Below are 17,569 nucleotides of genomic sequence, written 5' to 3' on the forward strand. Positions count from 1 at the left end.
ATATTTTTTTTTTTTATATTGGGACTATGTTACTATTTTTTAGCCATGGAAGAGAGAGCAATTCAACGAGCTGAACGTAGGCAGATCTTGGCAGAAAAGAAGAAAAAACAAGAAGAAGACAAATTGGTAATAAATTCAGAATGCAAACTGAGGCAAGAAAAGCGATTTGTTCAGATTTCAAAACCTGGAACCTTATGTGTCCATGCCTTCTGAGACAGTAGATTAGAGCAACTTGAGAACAGCTGTGGCCTACCCCTCTGATTTCAGTTTTAGGAAAATAAGAAAGGTTTCACTCAACATCATTGGCAGAGCAGAAAGGAAATGTTACAAAAGTGAATGGCAGCTAACAGATTGGAAGGTTCACAGGTAACCAAAATTAGCATGCTGTATGTTGATACATTGTATATTGATTGTATATTGGCCCAATGACTTCCCAAAGGACAGTAGTTCTTATCCCCCAACATTTGACCTAGACTGTCAGAAGGAAAATTTTCATCTATAAGAGAAAAATAACAGTTCTGTTTGGGGTCAGCTAACCAGGTTTCTTCACAGAAAGTAAGAACTGAAAATAGTCACTTTTATCATGAAAGTAGACTGCTATATTCATGGGCAGGAGAAGGTCCTTTCAGAGAGACCCTTAAGTTATAGGACATGCTAATTGAGTCTTTCCTTCCTGTCACAAAATGCATACATAGTCCAGGAGGACAGGCATTTGGTAGACACTTTGCTGGCTCAGGACCAAAGACCTCCTCCTTTCCTACTCAGAGGAAGGATTCTGAGTTTTATGTCTTCTGATTTCGTTCAGGCTCAGTTAAAAGCCCAAGAGGAAGAACGCCAAAAGAAGGATGCAGAAGAAAAGGAAGCCCAGCTGGAGAGAAAACGAGAGGAAAAGAGGCTGAAGAAGATGGTTAGTAGAGTCTTTGCCAGTTGCCCCTTTGTTGAAGACCACTGCTAGTGATCTCTCTCCTCATGATTGTGTTGGCCATAGGTGTACCTAGAGCATAGGATGCTCTCAGCAGAGGTGGTGAATGGGTGGAGAGAGCGATGGACAGAAGAAAATACATCTCAGAGACGCTGGGAAAGCAAGTTATTAAATGCTAGTTGAGAAGATAGACCTTACATTTGGAGAAAATACAGTAGTAGTCTTTGTTGGGTGCTACAAAGAACAAAAGGAATCAAGAAGTCATATGAGGCAAAATACACATAGATTTTAGAGACAGTTAAAGCATTTTCATCCTTTGCTAAATCAACATAAATCTCTAAAAGCAGCTGTTTCTTTCCTTAAAAACTGGTGAGAGATTCTAAAACACATTTCCCCAACATGTGTTATATTCCATGTCGTCCTAGTAGTTCCTGAAATAGTAAGTTGTTTTGAGAAAGTGTAAATTCGGTAGTCAGATGGTTTTAGAAAATGCTGTTTAAGATAAACAAAGTTCCTTAATTAGTTGACTTCCCAAAACTTTTGACATCTTCCCAGACATTATGAGTCTCTAGAAAAGAGACATAACATACCAAAGTAATATGTATATGACTACAAGACCCTTTTATTTATAACACATGGTATAACATATCATGAAACAATTTAAGGTCATACTACTGTAAAGCACCAAAATAATTTTAAAAATATACACTATAACAAAATTGTCTCTCATATCTGTTCACTGTAAAGAAATAAAAAGAAGAAAGAAAATATCTCTGAGCTCAACACTAAGAATTAACTGCTCTCATATAGTAGCATCTTAGTGTCTACTTGGGGCCTTTTTCTCTGTGCATCTCTCCCTCTCTATTAATAGATTTATCATTGTCTGCCTGTGGGTATATATAGCTTTAAATGTATTTTCTTTTTAGACTCTACCATGAGTAGAGTAACTTCAGAATTCTTCAGGGCTACCTAATTAATAAATACAATGATGTTCTTTATAAATATTTGTTTGGGATTAATACAGATTTACAGAAAATTTGTAAGGATAGTATCATATTGTATATCTTTCTCATTTAATGTTCTCCAATATCATCATGAAGGATTCATTAGAAGTCATCACTGAAAACATTGTTTTTCCATAAATATTCAAGATCTACTTGGAGATACCATATTCCTGAAGCTGTCTTGTCCCCTTGGGTCCTCTGGGCTGTGATAGCTTCTGTCTTTCCTTTTTTGTCATGACTTGTCTGAAGATTTAAAAATTATCCCTCCATTGTGTTTGGTATTTTTCTGACCATTCCTCTGCACTAGTGGGCTTTTGTGGTGATGCTCGCTCCATCCTAACTTATGGCAGCACTGTACCTGAGATCCAGATGAGCATCTCTCCTGATGTGTGCTTGGTGAGATAGCCAGGGCTTGATAGGCTTCGTCACTGTAGTTTCCAGTCTTCACTTTTCACACTTTATCCCCTGAAAGTGATTCATTAAGTCCAGTATTCTCTCAAGGCGAAAGGAAGATACAGTTCAGCTCCATGCCCTCTGAGGAGGTATATCTACAGCGAATACTAAGAATTTTCTAAATAAAGTTAGTCACTTCCTCCATTTATTCAGTCATCTTTTATAGGACTGTGGATTCATGCATATTTGTTTTATACTTTGGATGATAAGGTACTGTTATGGCCATTATTGTTTAGGTAGTGGTGTCAGAAGACTCTTTGTAGACTGCCCCTGGCTTCCTCGGGTGTGCCCTGTACCGCTCTGCTTTCTGAATACCTTCCTCTCTGAAGGCTTTCATCTCAGAGCTTCACTGCCAATCTCTATAATCAGATGTTTTCTCAAGATTCCTCTGTTCTACATGGTATCTGGAAAAGAAAGTCTAGGTGCTGAGTACTAAGTTACTACTGGGATATTCTTGATTCTAGAATGCTGGTAGACAAGTAGATGATATACATGTATTAGGCCATGCATACACATCTGATTATAACCATCCCTTCATATACAATTAAAGTGAACTCATACTGATGTCTCTAACTCTTTTCTTGGACCAGAGAGTTTATCATACACATCCCATCTTGTTTATTTGCGGATGCTCTGACAATTTGAACTTTAGCTCCATCAATTCAAATGTATATAATTTGTTAATAATGAGTTCACGGCTAATTTGGGCTCTGTCTCAAAGTCTGTCTCAGAAGTATTAATTTACCTGGGCACTCTTAGCTGTTGGATGTGACATCCCTGTTGTTGATCCTATGTAGTCATCCGTGAGCGGTCCTTATATACTCAGTTCACTGAGAATTTTTATTATGAAAGGATATTGAATTTTATCTAATGTTTTCATCTATTGAGATGATCATAGAATTATTATTATCCTAAAGTGGTATATTGCATCTACTGATGTGTATAGATGGTCCTTCCATTCCTGGAGTAATTTCACCTGGGTGTGGTATATGATACTTTTAATGTAATCTTGAACTCGTCTTGCTACTGTTTGGTTGAGGATTTAGAAAGTGATATTCCTCAGGAATAGCGGCCCATATTTTCTGTTCTTATGTCATCCTTGTTTTGCTTCAGTGTCAGACTAAGGCTGGCCTCACAAAATGAGCTTGAAAGTATTCTTTCCTCCTTAGCTTTCTGGAACAAAGTTGGTCATGGTGTTTACCAGAACAGGAAGCAAACTAGCGGTATCCAATCTGGAGTCTGTCTTTTAGCAAACATTTTCGTTATTTCTGTGCTGCTAACATTAAAATGGCACTGGCATAATTGGATTAAAGTATGCTGTCTCCTATCAGCTGTCCCTCTCCTCCATGTCTCTTCCTGTCTTCTCTGATTTTAGTAAGCATCTTATCACCTCTACTGAGTTATTTGCTTTCCTTTTATTTTGGTATTGACTAGTGCTTAATAACCTCTGTCCATTGTCCCTGAGAGCTTCACACCCTCACATTTCACTTTCTCCACACACCCCCCCCCCATTTTCTCTTGTCATATGGGTCCTGTTTTGTTTGTACTGTGCTGTGAATACTAGGTGTCCTGCTGAGGTTCCTGCCTTACACAGCTGCTGTAGTGGTAATAGTATGGCTGTTAGCTTTGGCCTTCCATTTCTAGTGCTCTTTGTACAGATCTAACATCTTATCTGTGTCATATGTTTTTCTTCCTGAAGAACTTGACCCATTCTGCTCCTGTTGGCAGATTCCCTCAGCGTATATAACCTGCCTCCTTCCTCTCAGACAGTCTCAGTCCCACATGTTCTTACAGGACCTTTGTTCTGGTTCAGGTCCATGAGGAGGGAGAGAGTAGAGAGCCCTGGAGTATCATAGGATACTAATCCTGTCTTCTTACACTGGCCCACCTACTGACAGAGTTAGGGTCAGCATGAGGACTTTAGTCTGTAGCAGGTGGTGAATTTTTTCCCCTCTCCCATCTTTAACACTATATCTCATTTTAACTCTCTAAAATATACCATTCATCTAGATATGGTTGGTTGGTTTGTTCGTTATTTGCCTTTCTTAATAGTTTTAAGCTTCTTGGATATACAGCTTTGTGTTTTATCACAAAATTTAAACATATTTTTACCCACCATTCTTCAGATATTTTAGCTGACTCTTCATTCTCCTTGCCAGTTTCCAGGCACACCAGTGTTAAGTTTCTCATATGTGCCAGTTTTTTACTCTCTTGCTACTTGGCAGTTACTATGACTTCAAGTTGCCTGGTTCTTCCTTCAGCTGTGCCCCTATTAATAAGTACGTTGAAGACACTCTTCATTTCTGCTCGCATGGTTTTAATGTCTAGCACTTTTGTTGTGACCTTTATGGTTTTCATGTGTTCTGCAATCACCTGTCTGATACTGAATGCTGTCCATCTTTTCTCCACTTTGCCTTCGGTTCTCTAGAATTCTAACAGCTTCACTATCTTTGTCATGTCTGTCTTGTTCTGATGATTGTTTTTATCTTTTCAGACCTTACTCTTATCTTTTGATAGATCATTGGTATATTATTGTTGAAAGCCAATCATTTGCTTAGAGCAATAAGAATTTAACCATGTAGGGCTTTAGTGTGAAGATTTGTGTTAATCTAGGCAGGGATTGGGCTTTGTTTGATGTTTATTGTTGCTATGGTTACTACCATTGGCTTTTATTGTTGCTATGGACACTAGAGGCTTCACTTTTTCAGTGCCTTTGGCTTTGGGTCTTCACCTGGTGCTGCTCCCTAGTCCCTCCTGTTTCATAACAGTGTCTGTGAGTAGGTGCTGAGACGGGTGTGAGGGAAGCACTCTCTCCTACATTTCAGCCTTGGGCGTGCCCAGTTCTGGCTCTGGAGTTTCTGTTCCTGCTATGTGGAAGTACTGCTGCGCCTTACTTCCCCCTTTCTCTGTGACTGCAAGCCCTTCCCTACAGCAGTTGGTTGGTGGGAAGAGATCACATCTGGAAGACTTCTCAAAGTACCCTCTCGACACAGTGTGGGCCCCCTCTATTCCCAGGTGGTGCAAGCAGAGAGCCTTCATTCTCGGGAGGAAGAATGCTCGATCCTCTCCCCTTGACAGCCTATTCAGGAAAGGTCCTCTTAGTCTCCATATCATCTCTGTGAAAACATATTGGGGTTCCTAGAGGAGAAATCTACAGGAGAGTGGGACCACCTTCATGAGCCTTACCTCCTCACATGATGCACTAGCACCCCCACCTACACGCACATACACCAAGCACTGCACCAACATCTCCTCCTTAGCAGCTCAGTATGTGTAGCTTCTGCCTCCTCAGGCAAGCTAACGCTCCCGTGCCTCCCTGAGTGCCTGTCTTTCCAGTCTGGGGATGATTACATGTCTCAGGTCATCTCACAAAAAGACATTAGTTCTGATCCCTGAACAAACCAAAAATGATTTTTAAAAAACTTACTGGCCAGGAGAATATTTTATCTCACTATACCAATCACCAACCTTTCCTTTTTAAAAATGTCAGCCCATAGCAACAGACAAAAAGCCTTTTCACGTAGACCAGTTTCCATTCAGACTGTAACCCTCTAACTCTGAGAGCAGTGCATTTGCTGCCTGGCTGTGATTGAGCCTTCCTTGAGAGTGATTTCAGCTCTCAATGTACCTGTCAGTTGTCTCCTTTTCCTTCTGTGCAAACATGCTGTGCACAGCAAGCTTGCCCACTCTGCTTGGCACATGGTCTTCATGCTTTTGAGGCAGCATATTCTGCACAAACAGTTCCTGGCTTCCCTGTAGACTTCACATAGCTAGCCCAGACACAACCTCCAAGGCCACGCTGATGCTATTCCTATGAACAACAAAAACTCAGTGGCACTCCTGAACCAGTGCCTGCGGGGACTTTGTCTGTTAGTTGCATGTGGCTGGAAGTCTTTGAGGGAAATCTGGTTTAACTTCTAGTTGGCAAGTTTTTGCTCACTGAATTTATCAGCAGTCTGTCCAGTAGAGGTACCATATTCTCTAGGTAGATGAATAACCCAACTATTGTGATAGCAGATTATCTCAGGTACAACCACATGTATTTATCTGAATACAAAATATAAGCCCAGCTGTGCATGTGAAGGACATGTGTCTTGGTTTGGTTTTCTATTGCTGCAATAAATGGTATGACCAAAAGCATTGTGGAGAAGAATGTATTTGGCTCATGTGAAACAGACCATTATTAGGGAAGCCAAGGCAAGAGCTGAAGCAGAGACAAGAGAGGTCTGCTGCCTGCTGCCTGCTGGCTTCCTGCCCCCACTCAGCCTGGTTCCTTATATTTCCCCCCAGGGCCACAGGGACCTGGGCCCTCGCACATCCAATCAAGACAATGCTCCACTGACTTGCCTACATATAGTCTGATGGAGGCCTCTTCACTAACTGTAGCTAGTGTCAAGTTGACAAAAGACTGATCAAAACAACATGTAATACTAAGTTTTAGGACAAAGGAAGTCTTCAGGGAAAAGACCATGATAAAGTGGCCCTCCACATTCAGAAGAAAGGGGATGGGTTAAGGGGATGGCAACAGCTCCATGACCCTAGGACCCTGACAGAAAAGCACACCAACTGAGGCAAATAAGAGTGCCATTCACAGGTCTCACATGACCTAAAGGTAAAAACCTTCTCATAAAGTCCCAGTTCTCTCATTGGATGCATGTTTTCTACTACTGCTTAGCAAGCTATTGCTCTAGAGCCATATAAAGATACTTGGGGGATGATGGGTTTTTTGATGGCCTGGAACCCACTTTATAGACCAGGCTGGCCTTGAACTCCCAGAGATCCATCTGCCTCTACCTCCCATGTGCTGGGATTTAAGGTGGGCACCATATACCCAGCTTATAAATATACTTTTAACTAGTAGGAATTTGAAATCTGTTACTGAAAAGGGTAATTTTATCACAGAAAATGACATTTTCCATGTTTAGTAAACATATTAGGTTGATGTAAAATATCTACTTCTGTGCCAGTCTTTGCTCTGGGTGTTGGAGTCGAGCAGTGAAGACAGCATCTCTGTCTTGAGAACCCATCTATATTAGTTTGGAAAAATCACTCAGCATCTAAAGGTGTAGACTGGGAGGACACTCGGGGAAGCTTGGTACAAAGGAGGTCCCCACAGGACACACACATGCATGTCAAATAGCCCGTGAGACACACACAGCTGGACAGAGATGCTTATATATCAAGACTAGAATGTGGAATCTAGAAGATCCAAATATGCCAGTGTTTTTGATGATCTGAAAGTGACTAGAATCAGCATGGGGGCAGGGTGGACAGAGATGACTGCAGGGCCGCAGCCTAGGATGAATGAATATTTTTCCAGAGGATGAGGATCTAGGAGAACCTAAGATTAGAACAGTAAGAGCAGTGTTTGTGTTGGGGGAGGAACGATGGTAGACCCAGCGCAATGTGCCCGAGCTCAGTTCTGAAGGAGACAAGTGACCCTTTAATTTAGAAACAGGGGCATCACTCATGAGCTGGACAAGGGTGCTTTCTGTGGCAGCTTGGGAAAGGAGCCACTTTCCAGTGGGCCGAGGCTCGGTGAGGAATAGAGTGTACATGGGGGTCCAGTGGGTCAAAGGGATTTTTCGCTGGTGGTTGCTTTTGGTTTTATTTGCTTTTTTTTTAAATTGGCTTTTATTTGCGTGTTCCTATTTTGACTTCTATGATGCAGCAGTAACAGAGAAATTAGTGTTAAAATAGACTTGAGTGCTGTATACTTCCCTTAACATACTGTAAAACCTTAATCTTTCTCTTGAGACATAGTGGCTGATACAGATGTTGGCTTGTTTTTTTTTTCTTCGAGACAGGGTTTCTCTGTGTAGCCCTGGCTGTCCTGGAACACACTCTGTAGACCAGGCTGGCCTCAAACTCAGAAATTCACCTGCCTCTGCCTCCCAAGTGCTGGGATTAAAGGCATGCGTCACCATACCCGGACACAGATGTTGGTTTTGTACATCATTTGTAATTATGCAAAATATAATTTAAATCAGAAGATAAACCCATATTTAATACCACTTTTAACCTGAGCAAACCACGTGCTCTTTGAAACCTTACTGTGTAAATCCCCAATATAAATGCTTTTCAAAGCAGAATCATACTATGTCAACATGTCAGCTGAGTAGATACAGCTGCCATTCACTTCCTGTACAAGGAAGTGGAAAATAAGTCAGCTGCGAGTGTGTGCAGGCAGGTAGGTCCTTTAGACTGAGCCCAGGGCTCTCCAAAGGGTGGAATCAGGCTCACAGGCTGCCTGCAGGCTGCCGCCCAGTGAGGGACAGTGCGCTGCACGTGGAAAGAACCCCGTTCTGTCTCCTCGTTCATTCTTCACCCTCCTCCTACTCAGGAAGAAATGCTTATCTACAGTTTTCATGCCTGCCATCCCATTCAAGAAGCTTCTCAAGGGTCTGAAATAAAGGTTATAAAGGTTATTTTGATGTAATTCCCTGAAGAATGTAGACATTTCATTTTCAGGAACTTGTACAAAGATAGGTAATTGCATTGGAAGATGAGGACACTCTCCCTTTCCTATTAGAAATAATCTCTCTCTCTCTCTCTCTCTCTCTCTCTCTCTCTCTCGCTCTCTCTCTCTCTCTCTCTCTCTCTGCCTCTCTGTGTGTGTCTGTCTCTCTCTCTCAGAAGGCTCTCTCTCTCACACACACACACACACACACATACACAGTAGCTTGCAGCATCATTCACTTCCTGTACAAGGAAGTGGAAAATAAGTCACCACTGCACTTTTCATGACATGAAATTAGAGAAGGAAAAAGGAACTTGAATATTGCTATATTTCTGGCCCACGGGTGACCGCCACCGTGAGAGCAGTGTGCCGTCTGCTTTAAAGTTGTGTTTTGCTGCACTCACTACATCGCAGTCAATGCTTCTCTCCCACCTTGATTACAGACTGCTTTTATTAAAAGACAGAACTAGATAATGGTATCTGTAAGGTATACTGTTAAGTTCCTGTCATCTTTCTTGGCCACACCGCTCAGGAATGCATGTCTTTCTTCTGTGAGAAGCACAAGGTGCGTTCTTTCTCAGGGAACCACCAGGGGCAGTTAATCTTGCTGCTCAGGACAGAAGGCTGCTCTGTGATGATAAATACTTTCAGCTTACATCTGGACTTACTGTTCACTTCGGAAAGAAAAATAACTCAGTGTTAAGAAGAGTCTTTTAGACTTTCCGTGGAGTTTCTTGTCATTTGGCCATCATGATTTATCTGTAAGGCTGTACATCATAATTCTAGTGCCGTTTGCATCGCTGCTCTTTCTGTAATAAGGAAAGGCTTCCCGATCTCTCCCTTGACTAGATGTTTTGACTTTTTAGTCATGAGGGAAGTGGTAGCTCATTTCTGTAAACACTATTGGATAAACCCAAGAATGCATAGCTTACGGAGTTACGACCAGCATTCCCTGCCCTCTTCCAAAATCCTTTAAAAAATATTCCAGAGTTTTATTATAATGATCAGCACATTATTTAACTGTTAGATGTTGTACTGGCTAGTTTTCTGTGTCAACTTGACACAGCTGGAGTTATCACAGAGAAAGGAGCTTCAGTTGAGGAAATGCCTCCATGAGATCCAACTGTAAGGCATTTTCTCAATTAGTGATCAAGAGGGAAAGTCCCCTTGTGGGTGGGACCATCTCTGGGCTGGTAGTCTTGGGTTCTATAAGAGAGCAGGCTGAGCAAGCCAGGGGAAGCAAGCCAGTAAAGAACATCCCTCCATGGCCTCTGCATCAGCTCCTGCTCCCTGACCTGTCTGAGTTCCAGTCCTGACTTCCTTTGGTGATGAACAGCAGCATGGAAGTGTAAGCCGAATAAACCCTTTCCTCCCCAACTTGCTTCTTGGTCATGATGTTTGTGCAGGAATAGAAACCCTGACTAAGACAGATGTTAATTTTGTTTCCTTTTAAAGTGAAATTCTTTCTATGGTTTTTAATCATGGAATTTTTGTTTCTTTTTTTTCCCTCAGAAAGAACTAGAGAAACAGAAGAGAATTAAAAGAAATCAAGAGTTGGAAGCAGTAGCCAAAGGTCATTATGAGAGGGTCTTGCTAAGGAAAAAAGGCCTGGAGCCCTGGAAGAGACTGAGAATGCAAAGCAAGCACAACGTTGAGGTGATGTCACCATCATGGTATCAGCCCCAAGTTAAAAAGTAGCCTTTCTCAGATAGCATGAACACTCACTCAGGCTTTAGAGTGAGGGGAACTTAGTGATTTTAAAAGCCAGACAATAACTGCCTTGAGTATGTATGTTTCTGTTTTGAGTAAGAGTCCAGATTTGATTATCTAAACACTTGTAATTTTACAGGTTTTGAAAAGTAGAGTGATTTTATTAGAGATCGCCACTATAGGAGGAATAGAGGTGACTAGATTTTATCATGGTTTCTAACAGAGAGAAAGTCATAGGTGTGATTTCTGCTATGATTATGTCCATAGACAAACCCAGAATCTCAGTGCATTACAATTACTCATCTCTCAGGAGTCTGCAGGCCACTTGTGCTTCGTTCCCAGTCTCTCCCCAGCCCTTCTTGCTGGTTTCAGAGCTGCTCAGGTTGTTCCTTCCACCTAGCAATTAACTAACAGGTATAGCAAGCCAAATTACATAAGCCCTCTGTCAGCCTCTGCGGTCCATCACCCTGCACTGGAGTCCTGTCTCCTGGGTCCTTTTGATCTCCATCAAAAATAGAGAGTGTTGAGTCCAGCATAGGTAAAGTTGATTGCAGAATAAAGTGAAGAATACTCCCAAGGGGTGGCAGTGCAGTGACCAAGAGACCACAGTGTCTCATTTCACATTTTAAGGCAAGCATTCTATGCCTAAAGTGTCTAGGAAAAGCAGCTTTTCCTGAGGGACATGGTCTGTGCTGATGTGACTCGGCTAGGAGAAGGCAGTGTACATCTTGATTAGAAGGCCTCCACGTAGACAGTAATCACTGTGGCTTAGAAGTCAGTTATCAGGTCTGGAGAGGAGGCTCGTGGGTCGAGTACTTGACGTTCTTGCTGAGAACCAGAGTTCATTCCCTAGCACCTTTGAGTGGCTGTCACCTGGCTGTTTCTTCAGGCTCCAAGGAATCTAATACCTTCTTCTGGCCTCTGTGGGCATCAACATACACTGACACATAATAAAAATACAACAAATGATAGGTCACTTTTGATTCTGGCCATTTGGAATGTCACATCTCTTCCCAGGGCTGAGATATTCACTCAGATCCCACTCTTTTGAGTGGTAATCAGCCCCATACCTCAGTGCTGCTCATTATGAGGGGAAGGTTCATTACCAGTGTCCTCCAGGCTGATAATCTAACTGGTCTTCTAACACTGCCCACTAATATTTTACTGAGCAGAGCAAGCGTAAGGCCAGGCTCAAGGTCACTAAGAAGGATGAGGCTCCATCTACTCCATCAGGTGGTGCTATGAAGTCACACTGCAGAGAGTACAGAATACTGTTATAGAGAGCAGCAGTCTGCTCTGCCACAGGGGTCCTTGAAATCTAACACCAATGAAATGGCTCACATTACCCTAACAAACTTATCCGGTACATAGAACATTCAAGTAATGGTCAAGAAGTTCAAACAGATGGGATGTTATTCTGTCTTTGGCTGTCAGGTTTTACGTGCCACAGAGCCCCATGTGATGACTGCTCTGGCCTGGAAATATGACTAGCAGGAGATCTGGGATGCAGCATGTTTACAGTAATGGGTGGCTAGGTTAGATGAGACCTAGAGAAATGTGTCACTGTTCTAGAAAAGACTGCAATGAGAAAATCTTTTCTCCTGCCTGTTGAAGGAACACAACCATCTCTTTCATACACAAAAACTGAATTATATTTATTTTGGATGATACTCTCAGCCACTTAAATTGGAAAGACATTAAAATGTTCATCATGTTATTTTTGTATCAATGGTTTTGTGGTTTATTGATAACGTCTAAATTTCAGTCCTGGTGACAGGTCATTCTACAAACTAATTGAGAGTATTGGCATTTCCTCAATTGACAGTGGTTAAGTACATAATAAAGAGTGGTCTCTTATGGAATTGCTGTCCAAGTTCCAGCAGAGCAAACTGAGAGCACTGCCAACCCCCCAGTCCAAAGGTTAGCGGACATGAAGGGATGGCTTGACACTGCTTATTCCATTCCATACCCAGCCAGTCTCTGGCCTCCAGGGAGTCAGCACTGTAAGAACATGTATGATGCATGAATCCCACGACCTCCACAGAACAAAGCCGGTAGTCTCAACTCCGTTATTCTTATCTAGTGCCTGTCTAAACCTGCTATGTAGCATCATTTTCCTATCTATGTATGTCTCCTTAAGTGATTTAAAATTCAAGGAATAAGTTCCACTTTTCATTAAAAATTTTCCCAGGTAGCAGAAAAGTATCACTCTTTGGCTTTACAAAGAAGATGCCTGCTCAACTGGTTCCAGTATAGCCAGGAACATCTGGCTACGAAGACAGCCAAGGCTGATCAATTTTACTCCCAACTATTGTATAGAAGAAGCATCCGGAGCTGGCTCCAGGTAAGGACAGGGGAAAAACACTTTAAATGCATCTCCTTGAGCCTTGTGTGATGACACTTACCTATGGTCTAAGCACTTTGGAAGCTGAGACCTTCTCTCAGAAAATCAAAACTAAATAAACACCCCCCCACACACCCCGTTCAACTCCCCATTAAAACAAACAAACAAAAACCAAGCTGAATGGGCTTGATAATGCCACACCCACTTTGGTTTTTCAAGAATACGGAGCCATGAATCCAGTTCATTCCTTTGAAACATTGTCAGCCTTGGGTAGTATAAAGTCTCCAGCACATGTCACTTTCCTCATAAAGTGTGTGTGTGTGTATGTGTGTGTGTGTAATGAGTCCTTCAGCTTTTGTTTCTTAATATCCCTTGGTTTTCTGTCTCACAGTACTTAGGTGATTTTGGAAATTTCTCCCATCAGTCTGACACCTATTACTGTTATAGTAAATTACAGAGGATATTACTGACTTGGCTGCCTTGTTATTCTTTCAACCCTTTGCATCCTTTTGTATTTTGCTTTGTATGTCTCTGTTTCTGCATTTTCTCATTTGTTTTTACTTACTCTATGTGTGTACTGATATCACTTGTCTCATTTCTATCGTGTCTTCACCCACTAGTATGTCAGTGATCTAGAGAAAGAAGTCAGGAGACTCTGTGCCTACTTACTGCAGAAGAAGATTTTCAAGGCCTGGCTTACCACTGTCAGGGAGCTGAAGATGGATTCCCAAAGAAAGCTTAAGGTTGCCGCAGAACACTGTGACAGGTAAGGTGTGGCGCTCTCACGAAACTGACTCCCCAGCTGCCTGGAACATCATCTCCTGCTTGCACGGTGAAGAAGGGGTGTGGGGGCTAGGAGAGCCAGGCCCTCAGAGACAGGGGAATGCTAGCTCCCGGTGTACAGTGTAGCAGCAGCAGCACAGGAAAGCATCTGTACAACAATGAGGAAGCAAGCGTGTCCTGTCCCCCTCACGGGGGCTGCAGGGACCACGTGTGAAATCCATGGAACATGCCTAAGCAGATGTGTTCCTTAGTAGTCATGTGGTTTTCAGTTTTTAACATTTTTATCACATGCATGTCTGGTGCTCATGAAGGTCAAAAGATGGCACAGGCTCCCCTGGAACGGGAGTTAGACGTGCTTATGCACGCCATGTGGGTGCCAGAAACTAAACTCGGATTCCTCTGCAAGAGCAACATGGACTCTTAACTCAGAGGTTTTTTTTCTTAAGCTTGACGTTTTTAAACATTGTGGAATATAGCACCAAATTTTAAAGTGCTTAAACCATACAAATATAGCTAGTAATTACTAGACACCCGTGTCACCATAACTGAGGTCAAAGTGGAATATCACTGTCACTTTCTCCGTCACAAGTCCCTCCTACAGGTAAAGAAATCTGCTGATTTGTAGCGTGAACCTTCTCCTGCTCTCCCTAAGCCCTCAATACCATGTGGTTCCTTGTGTTGAATTCCGTGTATAGATGACCTATTATTGATGTTTAAAATACAGCTAGGTCTTACTTGTTGAGAAATAGTGTAGTCCACACAAATATAAGCGAGTATATGCTTGCTGTCTGACTTCAGAACTTCCCTAAGCATCTGCACAGAAATGTTAGGAGTAGACAGAAACAGCCCTTTTTGACAGTCAAGCAGTTATGTAGTGGGTCTCCCTCTCCTCCCAGCCTATCCTTTATTTATTTTTTTTTTTTTTGATTCTTTGTTTTCACTGTGTATGAGCACCTCTTGCGTATCTTGTTATACCAGTATGGCCACATATAGCAAAAACTGTTCTTAATTTATAGGCACTGGAAATCAGTGGTCTGGGAATAGGCTAACAAGTGGATTATAGTTTAGTGCAAATAGAGATTAACCATGCAATAGTGATAGTATTCAGGGGACTTGCCTTTGAATAAAATGCATCTGCTTTAGAGGAAGGCGAGGACACAGTACCTAATGACTCTGCATTCATAACCTTTTGAACCTACTCATCACAGGGCCGGTGACATCCTAGTGGGTAAAGGTGCCTGCCACCAAACCTGATGACCCAAGTTCAGTGTGTGTCCTCTAACCTCCATACTCACACTGGCATGTGTGTGCTCCTGTGCATATGTACACACTAATAAAATGCAATAAAAGATAAAACTTTTAGAATTAAACACAACTTTACAATGAGTAGGAACAGATTTTGCCTTCTGAGCTGTGGTGGACACTGAACAAGGAAGCAGTAGTGTATTAATGCACTGCTCAGCCCAACTCCAACTGCTGTGTCCTGAGGTACAGCCACTGTGAATATATATGCACTTGACCTCCTTCTGTGTGCCCGAGGATTCACTTGGGGCTTTCAGAACACAAAGTCTGACATATGGTCACTGTACTACCCTGGGGGCGTGAGTTCATTCTCCAACAAGGGAGCAGCACACACCCAATGCAGCTCACTGGGCCCCACACTGGGTTTCCTTGCTGTAAGTCACCCTGCCCCACATTGTCTTCCTGCTCTGTCTCCTAGTTCACTGTTGTTATAAGCTCAAAGACACAATAGCAAGATAGTGTTGCTTTTTAGGGTTCGAGGGGGTAAGTCGGGATAGGAACTGTGAGAGCAACAAGAAAGGAAGTCCATTTGTTCGGGTAGAACCTCTGCTGTGACATTGTTCTTCCCCACTTTGTTCCTGCTTCCTCTGTCCATGCCCCACTGGCCTCCTATTCTGCTCCTCAGGCACAGCGCTCACTTCAGCTCAAGGGCAAACACAGTTTTATCCTTCACATTGTTAAGCTCTGCCCCATGTCACCCACTGACCAGCTCATCTCAGTGTGTCTACCCATTCATTGTTCTACGTATTCCCTGAGCTAGGAGATTTCAGAGTAGACTAGGAGGAACCAGAAAGCCTGGAGCAGAGTGAGAAGAGAGGAGCTGTGAATGGCAGGGGAGAGAGACATGTGCTCAAGCCTGGGAGTGGGCCCTAGAGATGACCACAGGAAGTTCGCACTGGTGGGCTGAGCGGAGAGAAGTCAAATGCAGTGAAGCAGTTCAGTTTAATGGAAGTCAGCATTATGCAAAACATCAACCAGCAAACAGCCATAAATTTAATAATGACTGAGGTGAATTCTTGAGCCTTGTTAGCTGGTTAACAGGCCAGAACAAATATCACTGCCTGTAAAGCCTCGGCAGCCTGTGCTTGTGTACCGACCTATAACCATGTGATTGTGTGTGGTGGATGCTAAGCTTGACTCTTGGCCTTTACTCCAGGCCTGCCCTCTGCAGGTCCCCTTCTCCACAGCTCAGATATTCCTCCTGAGACAGGGCAGCGGCTGTGTTTCTCCACCACTGGCCCTTCCCATACTCTGAAAGGCTAGCTGTCTGAGTGGGTAGAGCCTGTTAGGCCTTGCTCAGCATCCCCAGTGGCCATCTGGTGTAGGCATGGTCACTCCTCAGAAGGCAGGTAGGCTTCCCACAGACACCACTCCATTTCACTTTCCACCCTTGGCATTAGCAGATTTGTTCTTAGCAAAATTCTAGCTCCTTTCTGTTGTAGTTGGGGATGAGCTTGCCACTCAGGTTTTAAACTAACTGAGCGCTCCCAGTACAGTCAGTCATCTTTACCTTGACAGCTGTCTGCCCAAGCCCATCCTAATTCCTGGTCCTGGTTGGTCGATATACAGGCTGTGGCCAGGCCAGCTGAGGAGTCCCAAAGCCAGCACTGTTAGCATTGGGCTCTCTGTGCAGCGTCACTCACCAGTCACCCCATCTATTCTTTTCAGCAGCACTGTGTGCTGTCAGAATTCCCATTGATTTCCCTTTCTCCCTTTTCCCCCTTAAAGGAAGATTCTCATGCTCACACTGGAGACGTGGAAGGCATTTGTAAAACTCACCAAAGAAGAAAGAGTGAAGGAAGAACGCCGAGACCACCTCCGCCGGAAGGTCTCCGAAATCCTTCCAGACTTCCAGATGCTGGTGCCTCCGTGATGGCTGCATCCAGTAGCTACCTGCTTGCCCGCTGAGGGAAGTCTCCGGTGCCTGGACGTGTGCAGGCTATCTCCACCCACACACCAGCTGAGCCCGACCTACTTTCTGGATGTGTCATAGCCAGGGGAAGTATCTTGGGATTTGTTCTTCCATCTTGACCTCTCCTGGATTGCTAGGCATCTGTTGTAATGTCTGTCACTGTGGGTCATCCAAAGGACCACTGTTGAGGGCACCATGTTGAGTATATTTTATATATTCTTAGTATAATAAACTTGGGAAGGATGAATGTGCCTGCCTGAACTTACAGAGGGGCGTCCTTATTGCTTGCTGTGAGCTGCGGTATGGGTAACAGTGGAGACAAACAGAAAGCAATGAGGACAGAGAGGGCATGGGTGGCCAGTGTTCTGTGACCAGAACACGAGTGACAGGTGCCCACCAGGGCCCACGCTCTCAATGGCAGAGCATGATTAAAGGTACTCTACACAGCTCAGCAGGCTGCAGCAGCTTGTGCTGATCTTAGAGCAGCTAGGACAGCCAAGCACTTGGTACACAGCAAGGCAAGCTCCAGCAGGGACCACCCAGCCCCTCATCTGAATGTCTAGCCATGTTCCCAACCCAGCTTCTAAGTAATCCATCTGCTTTGTCTGCTTGGCCTGGCAACTTACACTGAATTCAAAGAATGTTCTAATATTTAGGATTCTGTAAAGATTGATCAAAT

General features: G+C 43.2%; 1 protein-coding gene across 3 annotated transcripts in view; it reads left to right on the forward strand.

Moving 5' to 3' along the window:
* The window catches only part of Ccdc191 (coiled-coil domain containing 191), a 72,997-nt gene extending 55,842 nt beyond the window's left edge, over window positions 1-17,155 (forward strand). For all 3 annotated transcript variants that reach the window (XM_085832512.1, XM_021184944.3, XM_085832513.1), the window contains 6 exons: window positions 44-126; window positions 806-907; window positions 10,352-10,495; window positions 12,741-12,893; window positions 13,514-13,659; window positions 16,707-17,155. In XM_085832512.1, the coding sequence (XP_085688638.1) occupies window positions 44-126; window positions 806-907; window positions 10,352-10,495; window positions 12,741-12,893; window positions 13,514-13,659; window positions 16,707-16,851 (773 nt within the window). In that variant the 3' untranslated portion in view covers window positions 16,852-17,155. The remainder of the gene's footprint in view (window positions 1-43; window positions 127-805; window positions 908-10,351; window positions 10,496-12,740; window positions 12,894-13,513; window positions 13,660-16,706) is intronic.
* The last annotated feature ends 414 nt before the right edge of the window (window positions 17,156-17,569 follow it).

This window comes from Mus caroli, unplaced genomic scaffold (genome assembly GCF_978045245.1).
Source record: "Mus caroli unplaced genomic scaffold, Mus_caroli_1 scaffold_17, whole genome shotgun sequence".
Taxonomy (NCBI): Eukaryota; Metazoa; Chordata; class Mammalia; order Rodentia; family Muridae; genus Mus; species Mus caroli.